Genomic DNA, 21,713 nt, shown 5'->3' with positions numbered 1-21,713 from the left:
GCATGATGACCGATGTGAAAATTCCAAGTTGAAAAACTGGAATGCGCTCCCTAAAAATAAGAGCTTTTAGCCCCCTGAGAACCTGACACACCTATACATGGGTGGTATGACTGTACCCAGGAGATGCTGCTGAAGACATATGAGGGTGTTATTTGGCAGTAACCCTTAATATTATCAGTAAATGTATTCTTAAATTGCTATTTTGTCAAAAAATCAAATTATCCCCCCCCCCCCCCCAAACTTTGGCATAGATTGGTGGAAAAATGGTTGCATGAAAAAAGTCAAAATACCCCAAGTTTAATACCTTAGGTTGTCTTCTTTTAAAAAATATATACATTTGAAGGGTTATTCAGGGATTCATGACAGATATTGGTGTTACAATGTAACTATCGCCAATTTTGAAAAAACATGGTTTTGAAATAGCAAAGTGCTACTTGTACTTATTGCCCTATAACTTGCAAAAAAAGCAAAGAACATGTAAACATTGGGTATTTATAAACTCAGGACAAAATTTAGAAACTGTTTAGCATTGGTATTTTATGGTGGTTGTAGATGTGTAAGAGATTTTGGGGCTCAAAGTTAGAAAAAGTGCATTTTTTTCATTTTTTCCTCATATTTTATATTTTTTTTTATAGTAAATTATAAGATATGATGAAAATAATCATATCTTTAGAAAGTCCATTTAATGGCGAGAAAAACAGTATATAATGTGTGGGTACAGTAAATGAGTAAGAGGAAAATTACAGTTAAACACAAACATCGCAGAAATGCAAAAATAGCCTTGGTCCCAGATGGTCAACAAATTGAAAAGTGGTCTGGTCACTAAGGGGTTAATTATATACTTGATTGTCCCAAAATGTACTAAAACTGTATATAAATCAAATTATCTAATGTTTCAATGCAGTGTAAACAAACCTGTCTGTGCTTCGTTGTATGGTGTCCAAAATGGCCCAGAGCCTGTTACAGGCCGTTCATTATTGCCTCCACTTGCATGCCGACTGTGCTTCCTCCACGAATTAGGAGATGTAGGTGGAGACTGCTGAGGGGAAGCTACTGGAGATGTTGATTCCTAATGAAGTGTGGGGAGATTTTAGCAACACAAATAAGAGCAATTAATAGATAACAAAAATTCAATGACAAAACTTTATGATTAATCTCTAACTTACCACAAGCAAAAAACAAAAACACCATATATAAAAAAAAAAAAAAAGGAGGAGTAGAAAAAAGCAATTGCCATTATTTTTAAGAATTTATTTTTACCTTTTTTAATGTCCAGCTTAAAGGGACACTAAACGCAAATTATTTCTTTAATGATTCAGAGAGCATGCAATTTTAAGCAACTTTCTAATTTACTCCTATTATCATTTTTTCTTCGTTCTCTTGCTATCATTATTTAAAAAGCAGGAATGTGATGCATAGGAGTCGGCGCATTTTTGGTTGAGAACCTGGGTTATGCTTGCTTTTTGGTGGGTAAATGTAAGCCTCCAATAAGCAAGCACAATCCATGGTGCTGAAACTAAAATGGGCTGGCTGCTAAGATTTACATTCATGATTTTCAAATAAAGATAGCAAGAGAACAAAGAAAAAATTATAATATGAGTAAATTAGAAAGTTGATTAAAATTGCATGCTCTATCTGAATCATGAAAGAAAACATTTCGGTTCAGTGTCCCCTTAAAAAAAATGTTCCTTTCTAGGCACATTATTAAAAAAACATAATTTATGTAAGAACTTACCTGATAAATTCATTTCTTTCATATTGGCAAGAGTCCATGAGCTAGTGACATATGGGATATACAATCCTACCAGGAGGGGCAAAGTTTCTCAAACCTCAAAATGCCTATAAATACACCCCTCACCACACCCACAAATCAGTTTAACGAATAGCCAAGTAGTGGGGTGAAAAAAATAAGGAGTACAAAAGCATACAAAAAGAGGAACTGGAAATAAAATTGTGCTTTTTATACAAAAATCATAACCATCATAAAAAAGGATGGGTCTCATGGATTCTTGCCAATATGAAATATATTAATTTATCAGGTAAGTTCTTACATAAATTATGTTTTCTTTCATGTAATTGGCAAGAGTCCATGAGCTAGTGACGTATGGGATAGAAATACCCAAGATGTGGGAGACCACAGAAGAGTCACTACTAGAAAGGGAGGGATAAAATAAAAACAGCTATTTCCGCTGAAAACATTAAATCCACAAAAAAATAAGTCTCTTACAATTTTCACATAAATTTCAAGAAAAAAAAACTTAAATCATAAGCAGAAGAATCAAACTGAGACAGCTGCCTGAAGAACTTTTCTACCAAAGACTGCTTCAGAAGAAGCAAATATATAAAAATGGTAAAATATAGTAAATGTATGCAAAGAAGACCAAGTTGCTGCTTTGCAGATCTGATCAACCGAAGCTTCATTCTTAAAAGCCCAAGAAGTGGAGACTGATCCCGCCTCCAAATAAGCCTTGTGAATCAAAAGCTTTAACCAAGATGCCAAAGAAATTTCCTAGGACCAGAAAAGAAAACAAATAGACTAGAAGTCTTCCTGAAATCTTTAGTAGCTTCGACATAATATTTCAAAGCTTTTACAACATCCAAAGAATGTAAAGATCTTTCAAGAGTATTCTTGGAATTAGGACACAAGGAAGGAACAACAATTTCCCTACTAATGTTGTTAGAATTCACAACCTTAGGAAGAAATGAAAATGGTCCGCAAAACAGCCTTATCCTGATGAAAAATCAGAAAAGGAGACTCACAAGAGAGAGCAGACTATTCAGAAACTCATCTAGCTGAAAAGATAGCCAAAAGAAACAACACTTCAAAACCAAATTAAGACTCCAGGGAGGAGAGAATGATTTAACAACAGGCTTGATATGAACCAAAGCCTGAAAAAAACAGTGAATATCAGGAAGTTTAGAAATCTTTCTATGAAATAAAACAGAAAGAGCAGAGATTTGTCCCTTCAAGGTACTTGCAGACAAACCTTTATCCAAACCATCCTGAAGAATCTGTAAAATTCTAGGAATCCTAAAAGAATGCCAAGAGAGTTTATGAGAAAAACACCATGAAATATAGGTTTTCCAAACCCGATAATAAATCTTCCTTGAAAAAGACTTACAAGCCTGTAGCCTAGTATTAATCACTGAGTCAGAGAAACCTCTACGACTAAGTACTAAGCGTTCAATTCCCATACCCTCAAATTTAGAGATTTGAGATCCTGATGGAAAAAAGGCCCTTGAGACAGAAGGTCTGGCCTTAAAGGAAGCAGCCAAGGTTGACAACTGGACATCCGGACAAGACCTGCATACCAAAACCTGTGAGGTCATGCTGGTGCTATCAGAAACACATGCGATTGTTCCAATATGATCTTGGATATCACCCTTGGAAGAAGAACTAGAGGCTGAAAAATGTAAGCAGGTTGGTAAAACCAAGGAACTGCTAACGCATCCACCATCTCCGCCTGAGGATCCCTGGACCTGGAAAGGTACCTGGGAAGCTTCTCGTTTAGATGGGAAGCCATCAGATCTATTTCGGGGAGACCCCACATCTGTACAATCGGACAAAATACATCTAGATGGAGATACCACCCCCATGGATGTAAAGATTGACGACTGAGATAATCCGCTTCTCAATTGTCTACACCTGGGATATGTATCGCAGAAATTAGACAGGAGTTGGATTCCACCCAAAAAAGTATCCAAGATACTTCTTTCATCACTAAAGGACTGCGAGTCCCCCCTTGATGATTGACATATGCCACAGTTGTGATATTGTCTGTCTGAAAACTAATTAATGATTCTCTCTTTAATAGATGCCAAGCCTGAAGAGCCCTGAAAATAGCACAGAGTTCAAAAATACTGATTGGTAACCTCGCCCTTTGAGGATTCCAAACTCCTTGTGCTGTCAGAGACCCCCAGACAGCTCCCCAACCTGTTGAAATCAGTCCAGGCAGGACGAACAAAAGAGGCCCCTTGAATAATCCAAAGATGGTCTAACCACCAGGACAGAGAGAGTTGAATGTTGGGATTTAAGTATATCAACTGTGATATCAGAGTATAATTCCTGCACCATTGATTTAGCATGCAAAGCTGCAGAGGTCTCATATGAAAACGAGCAAAGAGGATTGCGTCCGATGCTGCAGTCATGAGACCTAAAACTTCCATGCACATAGCCACTGAAGGGAATGATCGAGACTGAAGGTTGACAGGCAGAAACCAATTTAATTTGTCTCTTGTCTGTTAGAGACAGAGTCATGGACACTGAATCTATCTGGAAACCTAAAAAGGTGACCCTTGTCTAAGGAATCAAGGAACTCTTTGGTAAATGGATCCTCCAACCATGTCTTTGAAGAAACAACACAAGTTGATTCGTTTGAGATTCTGCTAAATGAAAAGATTGAGCCAGTACCAAGATATCGTCCAAATAAGGAAACACTGCAATACCCTGCTCTCTGATTACAGATAGAAAAGCACCGAGAACCTTCGAAAAGTTTCTTGGAGCTGTTGCTAGAAAAGAGAGACTCAGAAACCGACAGTGGTCTGGATGAATCGGAATGTGAAGATACGCATCCTGTAAGTCTATTGAGGACATGTAATGACCTTGCTGAACAAAAGGCAGAATAGTGGAGGAGGAGCCAACAGCAGGAGCCATCAGACGCACTTTTCTAGAGCTCCTAGGCCTAAACTAAAAGAAAAATATATTTTTTAGCAAAAGAGTAAAACTATTTTCCTATAGGATGAATTACTATATAGTTCTCAACCTAGGCATATCCTGTCTGAGCCCATCTGGGTAACTAACTCTAAGCATATCTGTGTTTTCGGGAGGAAAACATCACGCCACGAGAAGCGAGTTGCTGAGGCCTAACTCCTGACATCTGTCTTGATACTTTACCGGTCAGGTCCCAGGGCTTTTTGCAATATGGAGGAAGATCAGGAGCTCCTATATACCCTACTACAGGACCTGGACCGGCGGATGGCAAGCTGCTTTCAGGATATTTCAGACACACTAATGTCGGTGATGAGGGGAGAAACCGACATCGTACTACCTAATAAGGTTTCTGGAGATAAGCAGGCAGAAGCAACTCAGGAGTACTTACCCGTGAAGCCATCCCAGCCTTCTCTACTGTGCAGCAGCAGTGAGGACTCAGGAGTCATTCCGTCAGACTGGTGTGACCCGCTCCTCACTGATCACTTAGCCGCTGCTCTGAACATCACAGCATCTCCGGAATGGGCCTCACAGAAGGCGGAGATGCGACAGGCGCCCGACTCCAAGCCAAGCTTCATGAACAAGGAGGTACATTGGTACCGTTTGGTTCCGGCTCAAGAGAAACTCACTAGCTCTCAAGTGGGAACATCTTAGCACAGCAGGAGCGGGTCCCGCAGAGCTCGCGGGAACGACAACTGTTTGAGCCCAAATCATCCCTCGCAGCCATACCGGGTTTGGTCTGTATGCCTAACGTTCCTCTGTTGTTGTGCATTATTTGCACAGTTACAGTGCAGGTTCTCGGTTGCTCTCCCGCAGAAGAGGAGACCCCATCGGCACAATCGCCGCTCTGGCCTATTATGCCTAGTAGATCTGCCAACGGATGCCACACTCTTAGCTGCTCTTGTCCAGATCAGGAGCCCCTACACCTTAAACTTATGGTTCCTCCTCTTCAGAGACTCAGCACAATAAGACCACGTATATGCATGAGAGAAGGCATCGGCTGAGGTCTCTGAGGCTATAGGATGGATCTAAGGACTTAATCTGACGACCTTTTGATCAGCCCCAATGGCAGTTTTGAGACGATCTGCTCTGTTTATCCCTAACATATGTTTCTCCTATTTGGGGACAATTTGACATTCGTCAGCTGTTTGGTTGTAGAATACTCCAGTATGCTTATTATGAGAGTTATGACTCATAAGATTTAATCTAGCCCTGCTTTAGTTTATTTTCTATATATTCAAACTCATATATATATATATATATATATATATATACATAGAATGTTTACAAAGCACATATTAATTAGGGTATATTTAAGCCCACAATTGATACTAATACATATGGGTCAGGTTTGCTACGTACAATTTAGTTAAAACTGCTTATTATACTACTTTTTTCTTGTCATTAACTGGGACTCTGATTAGGTTAAAAAGTTGAATGCATGTTTATATTTTTTTATGATGCACTAACGTAGATGTTTCATATTGTGTTAATGTCAATAAGACTCTGTACCCAAGATCAGCTCTGTAGTACAGGATGTTTCATATAGGGTCTTTGGATCAACTGAGACAACATTTATGTATATGTACAAACTTCTCAGAGAGCCTTCCTGTTTAATTATTTATTCGTAATCTGAGTAACGCCTACATATACATTCTTCTTAATGCACTACAAGTGCTAACTTCAGTTTTGGGATATATAATATATGCTTTTTACTCTGTGTTTGTTAAACACTTTCAGACTTCCATATATTTACTCAGTTGGAATCTACCGATATGCATCTTATAGACAGACCATCTATACCCACTATGCACATTACAATGCTGCACAGATATTTTTGATGACTTTACAGTATGAACTTTAGGACTGAGCAATGTATTACATTAAGCTTTGTTCATAGTTGTATTAAACCCTCTATACCTCTCTCTAGTATCTAAAAAGAGGTCTCTCACTGGAACAATGGCTCTTACTCTCACACTCTAGATTACATATTACAAAATATGGTTTAACCATTGCTTAAATGTGACACTATATTACTACCTTCTTTTTTATGGTGTAGAGGAGACATCTAGACACTATCTGGCGGTTGCTAGTCTATTTAACAATGCACCCCCTTATTGGAAAATTTAAGCATAAGTTACTATAGGAATACAACATAGGGAGCTTTCTTTGAGAATGCATGACATTTGCTGAAGATCCTACGTGTATCTAGTTAGCCCCTGACAGGGTTTAAAATAGTCAACTTGCTTCAGACTTTGTCTATATATGGTGATTGCCAATATTATATTAATAACACCCCCATAGACCAATTATAACTTAGGTATAGGAGGTTAAGTTCTATATTATATCGCTATGACTAATGCTCTACATTAGTTCTAATATTTATTACCCCTCACTTGAGTATAGTTTCAGAGCTACCTAGGCTCTTCCCAGCTCTAAAAGTCTGAGCATTACTTAAATAATTTTTGCCTTAATACAGCTTACTTAAACCTTCCTGTGTCATGCAGCTTATTGGTGAGTCTCTATACTGATATCATAACAACTATATGCAAGGTATATTTATCACCTACTGTGTGTATATGAGTATTTAAGTGTATAGTATAAACAATGTGGCATGCCCAGGTTTGTCCTGTATCCCACACTAGTTAGACAGATGCAATCACCCCCCTCTTACTGCTGTTATATATTAACCTATTTACTATTAAGGCCTGTGTTTTATGAGTATAGCTTCTATAAAAGAAAAAAAAAAAAGAGTCATCTTATATTTACAAGACATAACTGTTTATCATCTTCTTAAAGGTTATGTGGAAATGTATATTATGTATCATACTCCATTTCAGCTATTGGACAAGTTGGATACGCAATGTTTGGATAAGTTTATATATTACCTGTCTCATTACTCTTTAGGTCAGTCCTGAACACCTATGTGAATTGCTATCATTGTGACATGTATGCATTTCTTTATAGCTTATTTTTGTAACGTTTGAGTCTCCCTGAATGAATCAGCAGAGTAGCCTTTTGCCACTATTTAGCTACTCCACCTTGAGTTAAGATGCCACTACGCCTCAATACCTACTACTAAGTAGACAAATTTTCCAAGACATATCTAATTTATCTTTTTAGTAACCCAGCTGCCAGGCCTACGGTCACTACGTTCGTGCACTCCTAAGCCCACTCCTGGTACCCTATGCTACTTACATTTATATATGGCTCCGTCCTCCCATCCCTTTTCCTATACATATAGCGGTGCTTACCCGCTGAATATCCCCCTCCCCCTATATATCTCGGCCCAAGAGTGGCTGATATTTATGTTAAACCTCCACAGGCTGATATTTTGGTATTTGGTAATATTTTACTAGAATGTGGAGTTCATACGCTGATAATAGAAAAAGAAGTTCTATTTTATCTCGCCAAAGATGTTGTCTATCTTCATAACCAGACTTGAAATGTATTTTTTTTCTTGCTGTATGTGCATATTGCTTTCTCAATAATGCTTCTGTATAGACAATGTATTATTCTCTCTGTTGTAACTTTTGCCTTAGGGCGAGTCTTTGTTTAGATGATATATGCTTTAACTTCAATAAAAAAATTATTTTCCAAAAAAAAAAAGGCAGAATAGTCCTTATAGTCACCATCTTGAAAGTTGGGACCCTTACAAAATGATTCAAAAACTTCAGATCCAGAACTGGTCTGAAAGAATTTTCCTTCTTCGGGACAATGAATAGATTTAAATAAAAACCCTGTTCAAGAATTGGAACTGGTGCAATTACTCCTGAAAGCTCTAGATCTGAAACACACTTTAGAAAAGCCTGAGCTTTCACATGATTTGTTGGAACGTGAGAGAGAGAAAAAATCTTCTCACAGGAGGTCTTATTCTGAAACTTATTCAATACCCCTGAGAGACAATATTCGGAATCCAATGATTCTGAATGAAACCTGCCCAAACGTCTTGAGATAGTTTCAATATGCCCCCCCACCAGCAGAACTGGTTCGAGGGCCACACCTTCATGCAGTCTTGGGGGCTGGCTTTGGTTTCTTGTAAGGCGTTGATTTATTCCAACTCGAGGATGGCTTCCAATTGGAGCCAGAGTCTTTAGGAGGAGTGGTTTTCTCTATTCTGACAAAAGGAACGAAAACGATTAGAAGCTTTAGACTTTATCTTGAGGCAAAAAAACTCCCTTCCCCTCAGTAATAGTGGAAAATAATAGAATCCAACTGAGAACCAAACAAATTATTACCCTGGAATGATAGAGATAGTAACCTAGATTTAGATACCATGTCAGCATTCCATGATTTGAGCCTTAAAGCTCCTCTAGCTAAAATAGCCAAAGACATAGATTTAACATTAATCTTGATGATATCAAAAATAACATCACAGATAAAATGATTAGCATGTTGAAGCAAACGAACAATGCTATGCAAATCTGAGTCTTTTTCCTGTTGTGCTAAGCTATCCAACCAAAAAGTTGATGCAGTTGCAACATCAGCCATAGAAATGGCAGGTCTGAGCATATAGCCAGAATGTAAATAAGCTTTCCTTAGATAAGATTCAATCTTCCTATCTAAAGGATCCTTAAAAGAAGTACTATCTTCCATAGGAATAGTAGTACGTTTAGCAAGAGTAGAAGTAATGGTATATAAGAGTACATCGTCGATCTAAAAATTAAGGTAGGAGATTAATCCCTACGACCGATAAGAGAACCCTTGAAAAGATTTCCCGCAAGGAAAACCATCAAATCAAATAGGCGATACTCTCTTCACATCCCTCTGACAAACACTGTACTCTGAGAGGAATTGGGCTTCAGAATGCTTAGAAGCGCTTATCACAGAATAAATTATAAAAATCAAGCACAAAAACTTACTTCACCACCTCCATAGGAGGCAAAGTTTGTAAAACAGAATTGTGGGTGTGGTGAGGGGTGTGTTTATAGGCATTCTGAGGTTTGGGAAACTTTGCCCATCCTGGTAGGATTGTATATCCCATACGTCACTAGCTCATGGACTCTTGCCAATTACATGAAGAAGAAGAAAAAAACTTATGCAGTGCTTGACAAATATTTTCAAAATCTATGAGCCAACTCACAAATTGAGGAGCCATGTATTGTTCAGGCATCCATGGGATATGTATATTTTGTTATGTCATCTTTTAAAATTTTTACGCCATAATAAAACACAACCATTTTTGTTTTGTTGTTTTAAAAAAATTCAAATGTTTGAAAAGTCGAGACATTTTTAATCTGATTGTTAAAATCATGATATTAATTTGAACATTGTGAGCTTACTTACAAATTGTGTGTTTAAATATAATCTTGATGTTCTTTTGTTTTTTGTTTTTTTTACATACACATACACACATATATATATATATATATATATATATATATATATATATATATATATATATATATATTATATACACACACATACATACATACATACATCACACACACATTCACTATATCTCTAAATAATGTTACTCTGATAAATGCAAGACTAATGCGAGCAGACAGGACTTTTTAAACACAACCCCACTGCTATCCTTGACCCTTAGTACATCTCCCGGTGTGTTACCTTCAGCAAGCTCCTTCTACCCCTCTATCCTGCTTGCACTCCCTGTGCAGCAGCAAAACTCCAGCAGAACACAATGCCTGCAAATCTCATTTGAGGAGAATAATCCTGGCTGCAAGGACCCCTTATCCACCCCTCCATGTCCTGACCTCTCTGTTAGCTGCTGCCAGCATTGCGCTTACAGCCAGCCCACTTCCTCCATGCACCTTTAGGGGAGCCAGGAAAGAAGCCTGTACAATGTGCCACATTTCATTTTCCAACATCTGAACCGTCATCTGAGCGCCTCCTCTTCTCCTAAGGCCTGGTACTCAGATCTTGCTTGTATCCCTGACAATGCGTAATAACCTGTCCTCTAGCCACAAAGCATTATGGTTCCAACCACACCAGGCTAAATTTTACATGCGTAGACTTAAATTACAGGAAAATAACTAATGAAAATGCATCGCATAATTAAGCATGTTATATTGCAATCTCAAAGTGTTTATTGTCTTTTTAAATAACTATCCTACTATTCACATCACTCCATAAGAACAGGCATAAACTGGGAAAGGCAGATTTTTTCCATTATCAATATTGTGTAACAATGTTTTTAGAATCTTGATGGAGACCCCCCATTTTTTATTCCAGATTATAATATAACAAAAATGTACATTATCAAGGGATGAATACTCATGCAATCCACTATAATCATATACAGAGGAGCCTGTCTATGGAAAAAAAAAATCAGAATCATGATAACATTTGTAAAATTTTGTATTAGCTGCCATCATTAGCTGGAAACATTTGAATATTTCTTTAAAACAGGGTTTCTAAAATCCAGTCCTAAGCAACCCTTTTAAAAGCTACATATTCCGGATGTACAGCACTATATTAGCTGCTAAACAGCTCCAATCAAAGAGAATTGTAAAATCTAGCCTGTTAATAGGTCTGAATACTGGAGATAGCAAACCCCCCATCTTAATTCACTGCTTCTGTTTCTATGAAAGAACATTATCCAACTACCTTCATGAAACAACATGTAAATGTCTGGATGTTAAAAACTACATTTAATAGTTCTGAATTTATTGCATGTGCATAGCTTTGTTACCTGTTGCTCTGCTGGAACACGTGCCGGAGTAACATCATGGCTAACAGAGCCTTTTTTGGTTTGTACTCTTCCAGGTGGAGGAGGGATAACTGCTGAGTGAGAGGCAGAGTTTTCTCCTTCTACATTGTGTGGATGTCTTGAGTCTAACTCGTTCTTTGACACCAGAAATTTTGGCAGAGGTAGGTCCTTTACTGTAGTAAACAGAAAGCTATTCATTACACAAATTAGAAAATTGTTCTAGAAATGAAAGCTTTGGCATAATTCATTATATAGCATAAATGATTTAACAATGTTGAGACAGAAAATGCAACTTTTCCCCATAAATATAACATTACTACAAATACAATGCAAGCAAAATGAGAACACTGTAAACAAGTAGTAATTACTTTCATACATATATACAAAAAAATAAGAAAATAAACAGATTTTCATAAAATAGTTAATCTATGGCTCATAAAAAGCAAACAGAGCAGGGAATGTAGAGAACAACACTGTGCCATTGTGTCATTCTCTTCCACATAGCAGTTCTGTTCACTGGGGTATTTGAAAATAAGGAGGAACTAGGCCCAAAGAGAGGAAATGTCCAGGGACAGAGACAGTTTTTTCATTGGTAGTGTCGTGAATGGGAGGATTTTTTGGAGTTCATTTATCTCTCCACACAACTTAGAGGAACAAGGGTTGAAAAAGACTAGCCCTTTCAAATTAAGAAGTCACCTGTGTCTCTAAGACGCATATGGTTACCATAGAAATAATTATAACCTGCCGCAGCAATTAAATTGCTGGGGGGGGGGGATTTGGCAGGGGGCTCTAATGGAGCCTCTGTCTCATCCCATGTTTATCAAGTGACGTCTCATTAGACGGAGAAGAATAACTAGGTGACTATTAGGTCATCAACATGGTAAGAGTGCATCACCTGACAGAAACGTTGGCATATGAAATAAAGTAAGGGGAAGGGGTATCGCTTCTGTTGCGGCCCACAACACTATATGTTTAATAACAAAAATACCAATACCAGTTTACACAGTGCCAAATTATAAAAAACATTCTCAATAACAAGATACGTGCAAAGATATCGTTCTTTAAAATAAAATAGGACAGAATAAACAAACACAATATCTAATCGTTAAACAGATTACAAAATTCCTGTAGATATGTGGAGAACTCACTGAGCTTCTGGTCCCAGGCAAGTTCTGCCTACTTTCTCTGAAACATTAAGTTATAACCCAGTTTCTTCTTTGTCTTGTCAAGGACACCACCCTTGTGATAATTTACGAAAATTCAACCATTCATAGCCTATCTTAACTCACAGTATAAGGAAATACCATGCACCTGGAGGAGGGGGGACGAGGGGGGTCTTAAGACAACAACATTCCTTAAACACAGATTCCACACAAAGAATAGTTCAGCTTTAACCTGGCAAAGCTGAGAACACAATACCACCTCTGCTGGGTAGCTGATCCAGGTATCAACCAGGTACTCCTCCTTAGTGTATCATGCATGACAAGATTGGGTAAAATAACCATGTTTACTAATCAGCTGATTATTTCACCTGTGCGCCCGTTCAAATATCCTCAAACAATGGCCTGTTAGGGAGGTCTGAGAACAGGTTTGAAAACCTGTGGCATAGACCTTTTCTCCCTATGTAGCAGCTAGAAAGCCTTGAAACCCTTATTTTGAAGCACTTTGGAGGGGAAGCCCTTCTTCTGAATGACAGACAGATAGCTCAGCATGCTAAGGCACTGTGGCTGAGCTCTGTAGCAACTCAAGGGTTGCAGGTTCGATCCCCGGTGAGGTCCACTCAGCCTTTCATCCTTCTGAGGTTGATAAATTGAGCAGTGCCTTGAGACCCTCACGGTTGATACATACATACAATCCTCATTTTCTTCTACAACACTAAAAATCAGGTAAATGTTATATACTGTAGGTGCCTCTTGCAGAGTCTCAAACGCTCATTATTTCAGTTACCGCGACATTGGAGAAAGTTTTACTGTTCAGCTTATTTTCGTCACTAAAAGCTCATGTTGAACTTGCTCTTAAAGTGATGGTAAACTTCAGCCTATAAGAATGTTGCCATTAAAAAAAAATATTAGTTTGCAAGTAAAACCACTTTTTTTTTTAAAAGTGTATACATATGTTTTATAATAAAAGATTTATAATCCTAATTGGTATTGTCTGTTCCTACGCCCCTTCATTTAATCTTTTATCTGGGCTGTGATGTATATAGAGCGGTCTCACCCACTCTCTACATAGGCTTTCTAAGGATTTTAAAGGGCCTGGACTTCAAAATCGTCAAATGACACACGTTGATTGGATGTTCACTGGGTTTTTCAAAAAATAAAAAAAAGAAGAAGAGGTTCACCCATGTGGACCGGCATAACATTGTATTAGAAGCGTTATTATATGAACTAATTTAACCCTTTCACGGATGGATTAAAAACAAAAAGAAGGTACACATACTTTTAATGGCAAAGATTACATTTATGGCATTTGACTATTTAAAGTTTACCATCACTTTAACCTCTTAACCTTAGCAGCATTACTTCTCTCTTATCTCTACACTTCTTCTAACCAAAAATGAGTAACGGAATCACCTTTTTACAGTTAAAAACTACATTTCATTACACTATTTCCAACACTATTGTCAATAAATCATCATAATCCAATAGCTCACAATGAAGCCCATCTAAAATACTATCAAAACAATGTAAATATTATTAAGTATGAGTTATCCTTCGTAAGATGATCCCCTTTGAAAACTGGTAACAGAATCACCAGTCATGAGACATGGGGGTAGATTTACGAAGCAGCGGATGCTGCTATCTACCCTGGTAGTTTCCAGATTGCTGGAAACAAGAGTTAAAAAGCAGCGGTCATAAGACCGCTGCTCCTTAACTCATCCACCACCTCCGAGGTGGCGGATAGCAATAATCCCGATTGGATATGATCGGGATTATTGACACCCCCTACTAGCGGGCGATTGGCCGCAAATGTGCAGGGGTCGGTATTGCACAAGCATTTCCCAAGAAAGTATTGCACAATGATAAATGCCGACAGTATATGCTGTGGGCATTTATCGATGTCAGGCAGACATGATCCACTACGGCGGATCATGTCCGTCCGACAGTTGTTAAATCGGCTCCTACGTATTTCAAGTGTTAATATAAAATCAATAAATGCAACTTACAGAATTACCTCTAGATTTTAATAATTTTATTATATGATGGTGACATTTGGGAGATTCTTGAACATAAATTTGGCAAAAGTTGACAGCTTGTTTAACCCTGTACCTATTTTTTTTTATAAAGTAATGGAAATACCCAGTCAATATCAGGGAATTGTAATTGAAGAGTAATATTTATTATAAATTGGCAGATTAAAATTTCTGTTTTACAGTGTCTTATAGAACAAATTTATAAACATTTATAAACATAGACTTGGATCATTTTAAAAAGAAACTTTTGCTTTAACATATAATATGAATTAAGATAATAAGGACTCTAAAGTAATACAAACAAATTCAAAATAAGAAATGTAGTAATCAATCAGACATTCATTCTTGATATGTAGATTTATTCAGCTTCTGGAATAGGACAATTAAAATAATAACGCTGTCTTATCAATATTGAGGTTCTACAATAACTTCAGCACTTGTGTTTTATCTTCATAATATCTGTCCTTTCTTGGTGAAAAAATAAATGTACTTCCTGCAGAATTTTGCTTCCTAAGGGACAAAACTTCAAGTTTTAATTAATCGACAGCAAGTACCAGAGCTACAAACTTCTTTACACACCGTTTGCCTGCATATTCAATAAAAATAAAATCACCAAGATTATTATTCTGGTTTTTTTCTGTTGTAACATCCAAAAGGTTCATTGTGCATGTCCATAAATTTATGTATTTTCTTATCCGGCTTGAGGGATATGGCTTGTATTCTACAATTCCTCTACCCATTGGCTTAACATAATACGTTTGATGTTTTTGCGGCAAAGAAGATACTACTTCCCCGTTTTCCTTTAACATGCCACAGTTTTCATCAATCTGCTATTTACTGACGAACAAGATTTTAATATTCTGAACATTTGGTGGTAACGATTAAAATCTTTAGCACTATTCATTTGTACCAAGGCATAAAGATCTTTTGAATGTGCTACAAATCCCATCATCCACAGCCTTTCCATCAACCACACAGTCTGTAATAATCAATTTACCAAGGGACTTTGGAATCAGTTGATCAGATCTGTGTAAATGTTTTGCACTTCCTGTTCAATAAACATCCTCATCAGGGAGGCAACAAATGAAAAAAATAATTAAACATTGAAAATGGGAACTTAGAGTAATGTGACTATTCCGTTACCAGCAAATGGATGACTCCACAGCCACAAATTATAAGGTGGAAAAATATCTTAGAACCACCTCCTTTTGGTATTGAGCTTGCATTGAGGAACTTTAATACAAACCTGAATTTTATGGTACATACAGTGGGTATTGAAAAGAATCACCCCCCTTGAAATTAATCACATTTTGTTGCTTTGCAACCTGAAATAAAGACACAGTTTATAACATCCAAGTGAAAGATACAACACCAACATGTCGGTCAAAAATATAGACAATTCAAAAACAGAATCAATGAGTTGGAAAAAGGATCACTCCCTTGTGTCAGTATTTTGTTGAACCACCTTTTGCTTTAATTACTTAATTAGGAGTAATACAATTTTTGTATCTTTTTTGGTAACTGAATCACCTTCATTATATGCAAATAAGTAAAAGCCTGCTCATTTATCTTTTTTTCATCCGAGTGAAACCTAATAGTTTCAAGTCCCATGTAGCACCTCAACTGACAAAGCCAAATCTGGTATCTGTGTTAATTTTAAAATTTTAGGCCCCATGTCCATGTTTTCATGGAATTGCCCATATTGCAGCAGTTGAATATTGCATTACAAATTCGCTGCAGAGAAGAAAAAAAATGTTTTTAAAATGTCTCTTGAATAAATTTGTTTCCTTTACTCTTGATCTGTCATCACATAACTATGAGCTAAAAATAAAGTAATAAAAAAGGTGCATTGCGCGCAAGAACATCTTACATTTAATAAAATCCCTGAGAGCCAATCATCCATCAATTTGCTTGGCAGAGTTGCTCTGTATTTAATGTACACAGTGCTGCCAGACCACAGCACTGTTTGAAGAGAAAAGCCTGATGTGGAGCAGCACTGAAAAGCTAAAGCACCAACAGTCCCTGTTTGATTCCTGTTCTTTCAGCAGACATGCTGCATTTTCTGCACCAGACCTACCCCTTCCTTGCTAACTCGTTCCACTAACAGTCTTTCTAATAATTCATCCTGGATGTTCTCTCACTACCTTTACCTAAAACTCTCCAGAAATGAGCTCCTTATTTTTCCCCCCCATCATCCAAAATCTTTAACCCCCCCCCAACTTTATATAACTGTTGATATTAACATCATTACAAATAAAAAAGAAAAGGAAAAGTCTCATTAGACACCTCCAATGACTGCCTTAAGTGCTTTCCGGATATAACAAATCACCACCTTGATTATTATTATACATTATAATTATACATTTTTCAAGATCTGTTCATCACCGTGTCGCTGCGGCTCCTCTGTGCTCTGGCCACGTCACGTTGCCTAGTAACGTGACGCTGTCTTCCAGACACGCCTCCTTCCTCATCACGCCTCCTCTCGTCTCTGGCTTTAAATGCCGGCAGGAGTTTTTCCTCGGGGCCCGTTTGTCAGTCTTCGTTCCTGATTGTGGCTCTGTGAGTACCTGCTATTTCTAAACCTGTCTGCTGGATATTGAGCCCTTGCTTGCCTGACTACTCTATTGCTTGATTCCTAAACCTGTCTGCTGGATATTGACCCCTTGCTTGCCTGACTACTCTATTGCCTGATTCCTAAACCTGTCAGATGGATTTTGACCCCTTGCTTGTTTGACCATTCTGCTGCCTAATACTACAAGCCTGCTTAAAGGGACATTGATCATTGCTTGTTTGACCACTCTGCTGCCTAATCCTACAAACCTGCTTAAAGGGACGTTGACCATTGCTTGTCTGACCACTCTGCCGTCTAATCCTACAAACCTACTTAAAGTGACATTGACCATTGCTTTGTCTGACTACTGTATTGCCTAATCCTTCAAATCTACTTAAAGGGACATTATCTGCATTTTTCTGAGTCTCAACCCAGTTCTCTGTTTATACTTCCAAGAGACTTTCCAGAGACCCTGCAACATCTGTGCGTACTCTGTATCCTACATAACTGTCTTTATTTCTTCCTGAGTGGGTCACGTAATGGTTTCCTCTCAGTGTGCTAGCGTGTGTTTTTCTTATCAAGCTAGCAGTAACATATTGCGAAGCGCTGTCCATGGATACAATTCATATAAATAAAAATACAAGACTTTTAAGAGACAGGACAAAATTTACAAACACATACAGGAGGGGTTGAGGGCCCTATTCCCGTGGGAACTTACAATCTAGAAGGGTAAGAGGTTGAGAAACAGGAGGTGAGGACTGCAAGATTGAGAAAGATGTTAATGCAGAGTTAGAGGAGGGAAATGTTAGGTAAGTGAAATTAATTTATTATTTAGTTGGGTGGTAGGCTTCTCTGAAAAGAAAAGTCTTCAGGGAACATTTATAGGAAGAAAGATTAGGACAAAGCCTGACAGCACGAGGAAGAGTGTTCCAGAGGGTAGGTGCTGCACGAAAGAAGTCCTGCAGTCTAGCATGAGAGGAGGTGATAGTCATGGATGCAAGGAGCAGGTCATTGTTGGATCTTAGTGGGCGGACTGGAGTATACTTGTGTATTAGAGAGGATAGGTAGAGGGGAGCGGCGTTGGTGAGAGCTTTGTATGTAAGGGTGAGAATTTTGAATTTAATTCTGCTGTGAATGGGGAGCCAATGAAGGGACTTGCAGAGAGGTGCAGCAGATACAGAGCGACGGGAAAGGTGGATCAGCCTGGCCAAGGCATTGAGGATGGATTGAAGAGGAGTGAGGCGGGAAAGAGGAAGGCCAGCGAGTAGGTTATTGCAGTAGTCAAGTCGAGAAAAAACAAGGGAGTGGATTATTTGCTTTGTGGTGTCAGCGCTCAGAAAAGGGCGAATCTTGGAAAGATTGCCGCGATGGTTGTGGCAGGATGTAGAAAGCGATTGAATATGGGGGATGAAGGATAGATTTGAGTCAAGTGTAATTCCGAAGCAGCGGACTTGGAGCGATGGGGAAATGGTGATGAAGTCAACAGGGATAGAGAAGTCAGAAGTCGGCAAAGAGCTTGAGGGGGGGATAAGAAGGAGCTCAGTCTTGGACATGTTAATCTTTAGGTGGTGAGAGGCCATCCAGGAAGAAAACATAATTTATGTAAGAACTTACCTGATAAATTAATTTCTTTCATATTAGCAAGAGTCCATGAGCTAGTGACGTATGGGATATACATTCCTACCAGGAGGGGCAAAGTTTCCCAAACCTCAAAATGCCTATAAATACACCCCTCACCACACCCACAAATCAGTTTAACGAATAGCCAAGAAGTGGGGTGATAAGAAAAAAGTGCGAAAGCATAAAAAATAAGGAATTGGAATAATTGTGCTTTATACAAAAAAATCATAACCACCACAAAAAAGGGTGGGCCTCATGGACTCTTGCTAATATGAAAGAAATGAATTTATCAGGTAAGTTCTTACATACATTAGGTTTTCTTTCATGTAATTAGCAAGAGTCCATGAGCTAGTGACGTATGGGATAATGACTACCCAAGATGTGAATCTTTCCACGCAAGAGTCACTAGAGAGGGAGGGATAAAATAAAGACAGCCAATTCCGCTGAAAAATAATCCACACCCAAAATAAAGTTTAAATTATAAGCAGAAGATTCAAACTGAAACAGCTGCCTGAAGTACTTTTCTACCAAAAACAGCTTCAGAAGAAGAAAACACATCAAAATGGTAGAATTTAGTAAAAGTATGCAAAGAAGACCAAGTTGCTGCTTTGCAAATCTGATCAACCGAAGTTTCATTCCTAAATGCCCAGGAAGTAGAAACTGACCTAGTAGAATGAGCTGTAATCCTTTGAGGCGGAGTTTTACCCGACTCGACATAAGCATGATGAATTAAAGATTTCAACCAAGATGCCAAAGAAATGGCAGAAGCCTTCTGACCTTTTCTAGAACCGGAAAAGATAACAAATAGACTAGAAGTCTTTCGGAAATTCTTAGTAGCTTCAACATAATATTTCAAAGCTCTAACTACATCCAAAGAATGCAATGATTTCTCCTTAGAATTCTTAGGATTAGGACATAATGAAGGAACTACAATTTCTCTACTAATGTTGTTAGAATTCACAACCTTAGGTAAAAATTTAAAAGAAGTTCGCAACACCGCCTTATCCTGATGAAAAATCAGAAAAGGAGACTCACAAGAAAGAGCAGATAATTCAGAAACTCTTCTGGCAGAAGAGATGGCCAAAAGGAACAAAACTTTCCAAGAAAGTAATTTAATGTCCAAAGAATGCATAGGTTCAAACGGAGGAGCTTGAAGAGCCCCCAGAACCAAATTCAAACTCCAAGGAGGAGAAATTGACTTAATAACAGGTTTTATACGAACCAAAGCTTGTACAAAACAATGAATATCAGGAAGATTAGCAATCTTTCTGTGAAAAAGAACAGAAAGAGCAGAGATTTGTCCTTTCAAGGAACTTGCAGACAAACCTTTATCCAAACCATCCTGAAGAAACTGTAAAATTCTCGGAATTCTAAAAGAATGCCAGGAAAAATTATGAGAAAGACACCAAGAAATATAAGTCTTCCAGACTCTATAATATATCTCCCTAGATACGGATTTACGAGCCTGTAACATAGTATTAATCACAGAGTCAGAGAAACCTCTTTGACTAAGAATCAAGCGTTAAATCTCCATACCTTTAAATTTAAGGATTTGAGATCCTGATGGAAAAAAGGACCTTGTGACAGAAGGTCTGGTCTTAACGGAAGAGTCCACAGTTGGCAAGAGGCCATCCAGACAAGATCCGCATACCAAAACCTGTGAGGCCATGCTGGAGCCAAACGCAGAACAAACGAGCATTCCTTCAGAATCTTGGAGATTACTCTTGGAAGAAGAACTAGAGGCGGAAAGATATAGGCAGGATGATACTTCCAAAGAAGTGACAACGCATCCACTGCTTCTGCTTGAGGATCCCTTGATCTGGACAGATACCTGGGAAGTTTCTTGTTAAGATGAGAAGCCATCAGATCTATTTCTGGAAGACCCCACATTTGAACAATCTGAAGAAATACCTCTGGGTGAAGAGACCATTCGCCGGGATGTAATGTTTGGCGGCTGAGATAATCCGCTTCCCAATTGTCTATACCTGGGATATGAACCGCAGAAACTAGACATGAGCTGGATTCCGCCCATACCAGAATTCGAGATACTTCTTTCATAGCCAGAGGACTGTGAGTCCCTCCTTGATGATTGATGTATGCCACAGTTGTGACATTGTCTGTCTGAAAACAAATGAACGATTCTCTCTTTAGAAGAGGCCAAGACTGAAGAGCTCTGAAAATTGCACGGAGTTCCAAAATATTGATCGGTAATCTCACCTCCTGAGATTCCCAAACCCCTTGTGCTGTCAGAGACCCCCAAACAGCTCCCCAACCTGTCAGACTTGCATCTGTTGAAATTACAGTCCAGGTCGGAAGAACAAAAGAAGCCCCCTGAACTAAACGATGGTGATCTGTCCACCACGTCAGAGAGTGTCGTACAATCGGTTTTAAAGATATTAATTGAGATATCTTTGTGTAATCCCTGCACCACTGGTTCAGCATACAGAGCTGAAGAGGTCGCATGTGAAAACGAGCAAAGGGGATCACGTCCGATGCTGCAGTCATAAGACCTAGAATTTCCATGCATAAAGCTACCGAAGGGAATGATTGTGACTGAAGGTTTCAACAAGCTGATATCAACTTTAGACGTCTCTTGGCTGTCAAAGACAGAGTCATGGACACTGAATCTATCTGGAAACCTAAAAAGGTTACCCTTGTCTGAGGAATCAATGAACTTTTTGGTAAATTGATCCTCCAACCATGATCTTGAAGAAACAACACAAGTCGATTCATATGAGATTCTGCTAAATGTGAAGACTGAGCAAGTACCAAGATATCGTCCAAATAAGGAAATACCACAATACCCTGTTCTCTGATTACAGACAGAAGGGCACCAAGAACCTTTGTAAAAATTCTTGGAGCTGTAGCTAGGCCAAACGGTAGAGCCACAAACTGGTAATGCTTGTCTAGGAAAGAGAATCTCAGAAACTGATAGTGATCTGGATGAATCGGAATATGCAGATATGCA

The 21,713-nt window shown here is 38.3% G+C and overlaps 1 protein-coding gene across 1 annotated transcript in view; it reads right to left on the bottom strand.

The window, feature by feature from the left end:
- Window positions 1–21,713, bottom strand: part of REPS1 (RALBP1 associated Eps domain containing 1) — a 704,997-nt gene that overhangs the window by 563,969 nt on the left and 119,315 nt on the right. Inside the window, 2 exon segments of the mRNA XM_053710662.1 lie at window positions 916–1,069; window positions 11,364–11,554. Of these exon segments, the coding sequence (XP_053566637.1) occupies window positions 916–1,069; window positions 11,364–11,554 (345 nt within the window).

This window comes from Bombina bombina, chromosome 4, assembly GCF_027579735.1.
Source record: "Bombina bombina isolate aBomBom1 chromosome 4, aBomBom1.pri, whole genome shotgun sequence".
NCBI lineage: Eukaryota > Metazoa > Chordata > Amphibia > Anura > Bombinatoridae > Bombina > Bombina bombina.
The sequence above is the reverse complement of the archived record's forward strand: the minus strand, read 5'-3'. Positions and strand labels throughout refer to the sequence as shown.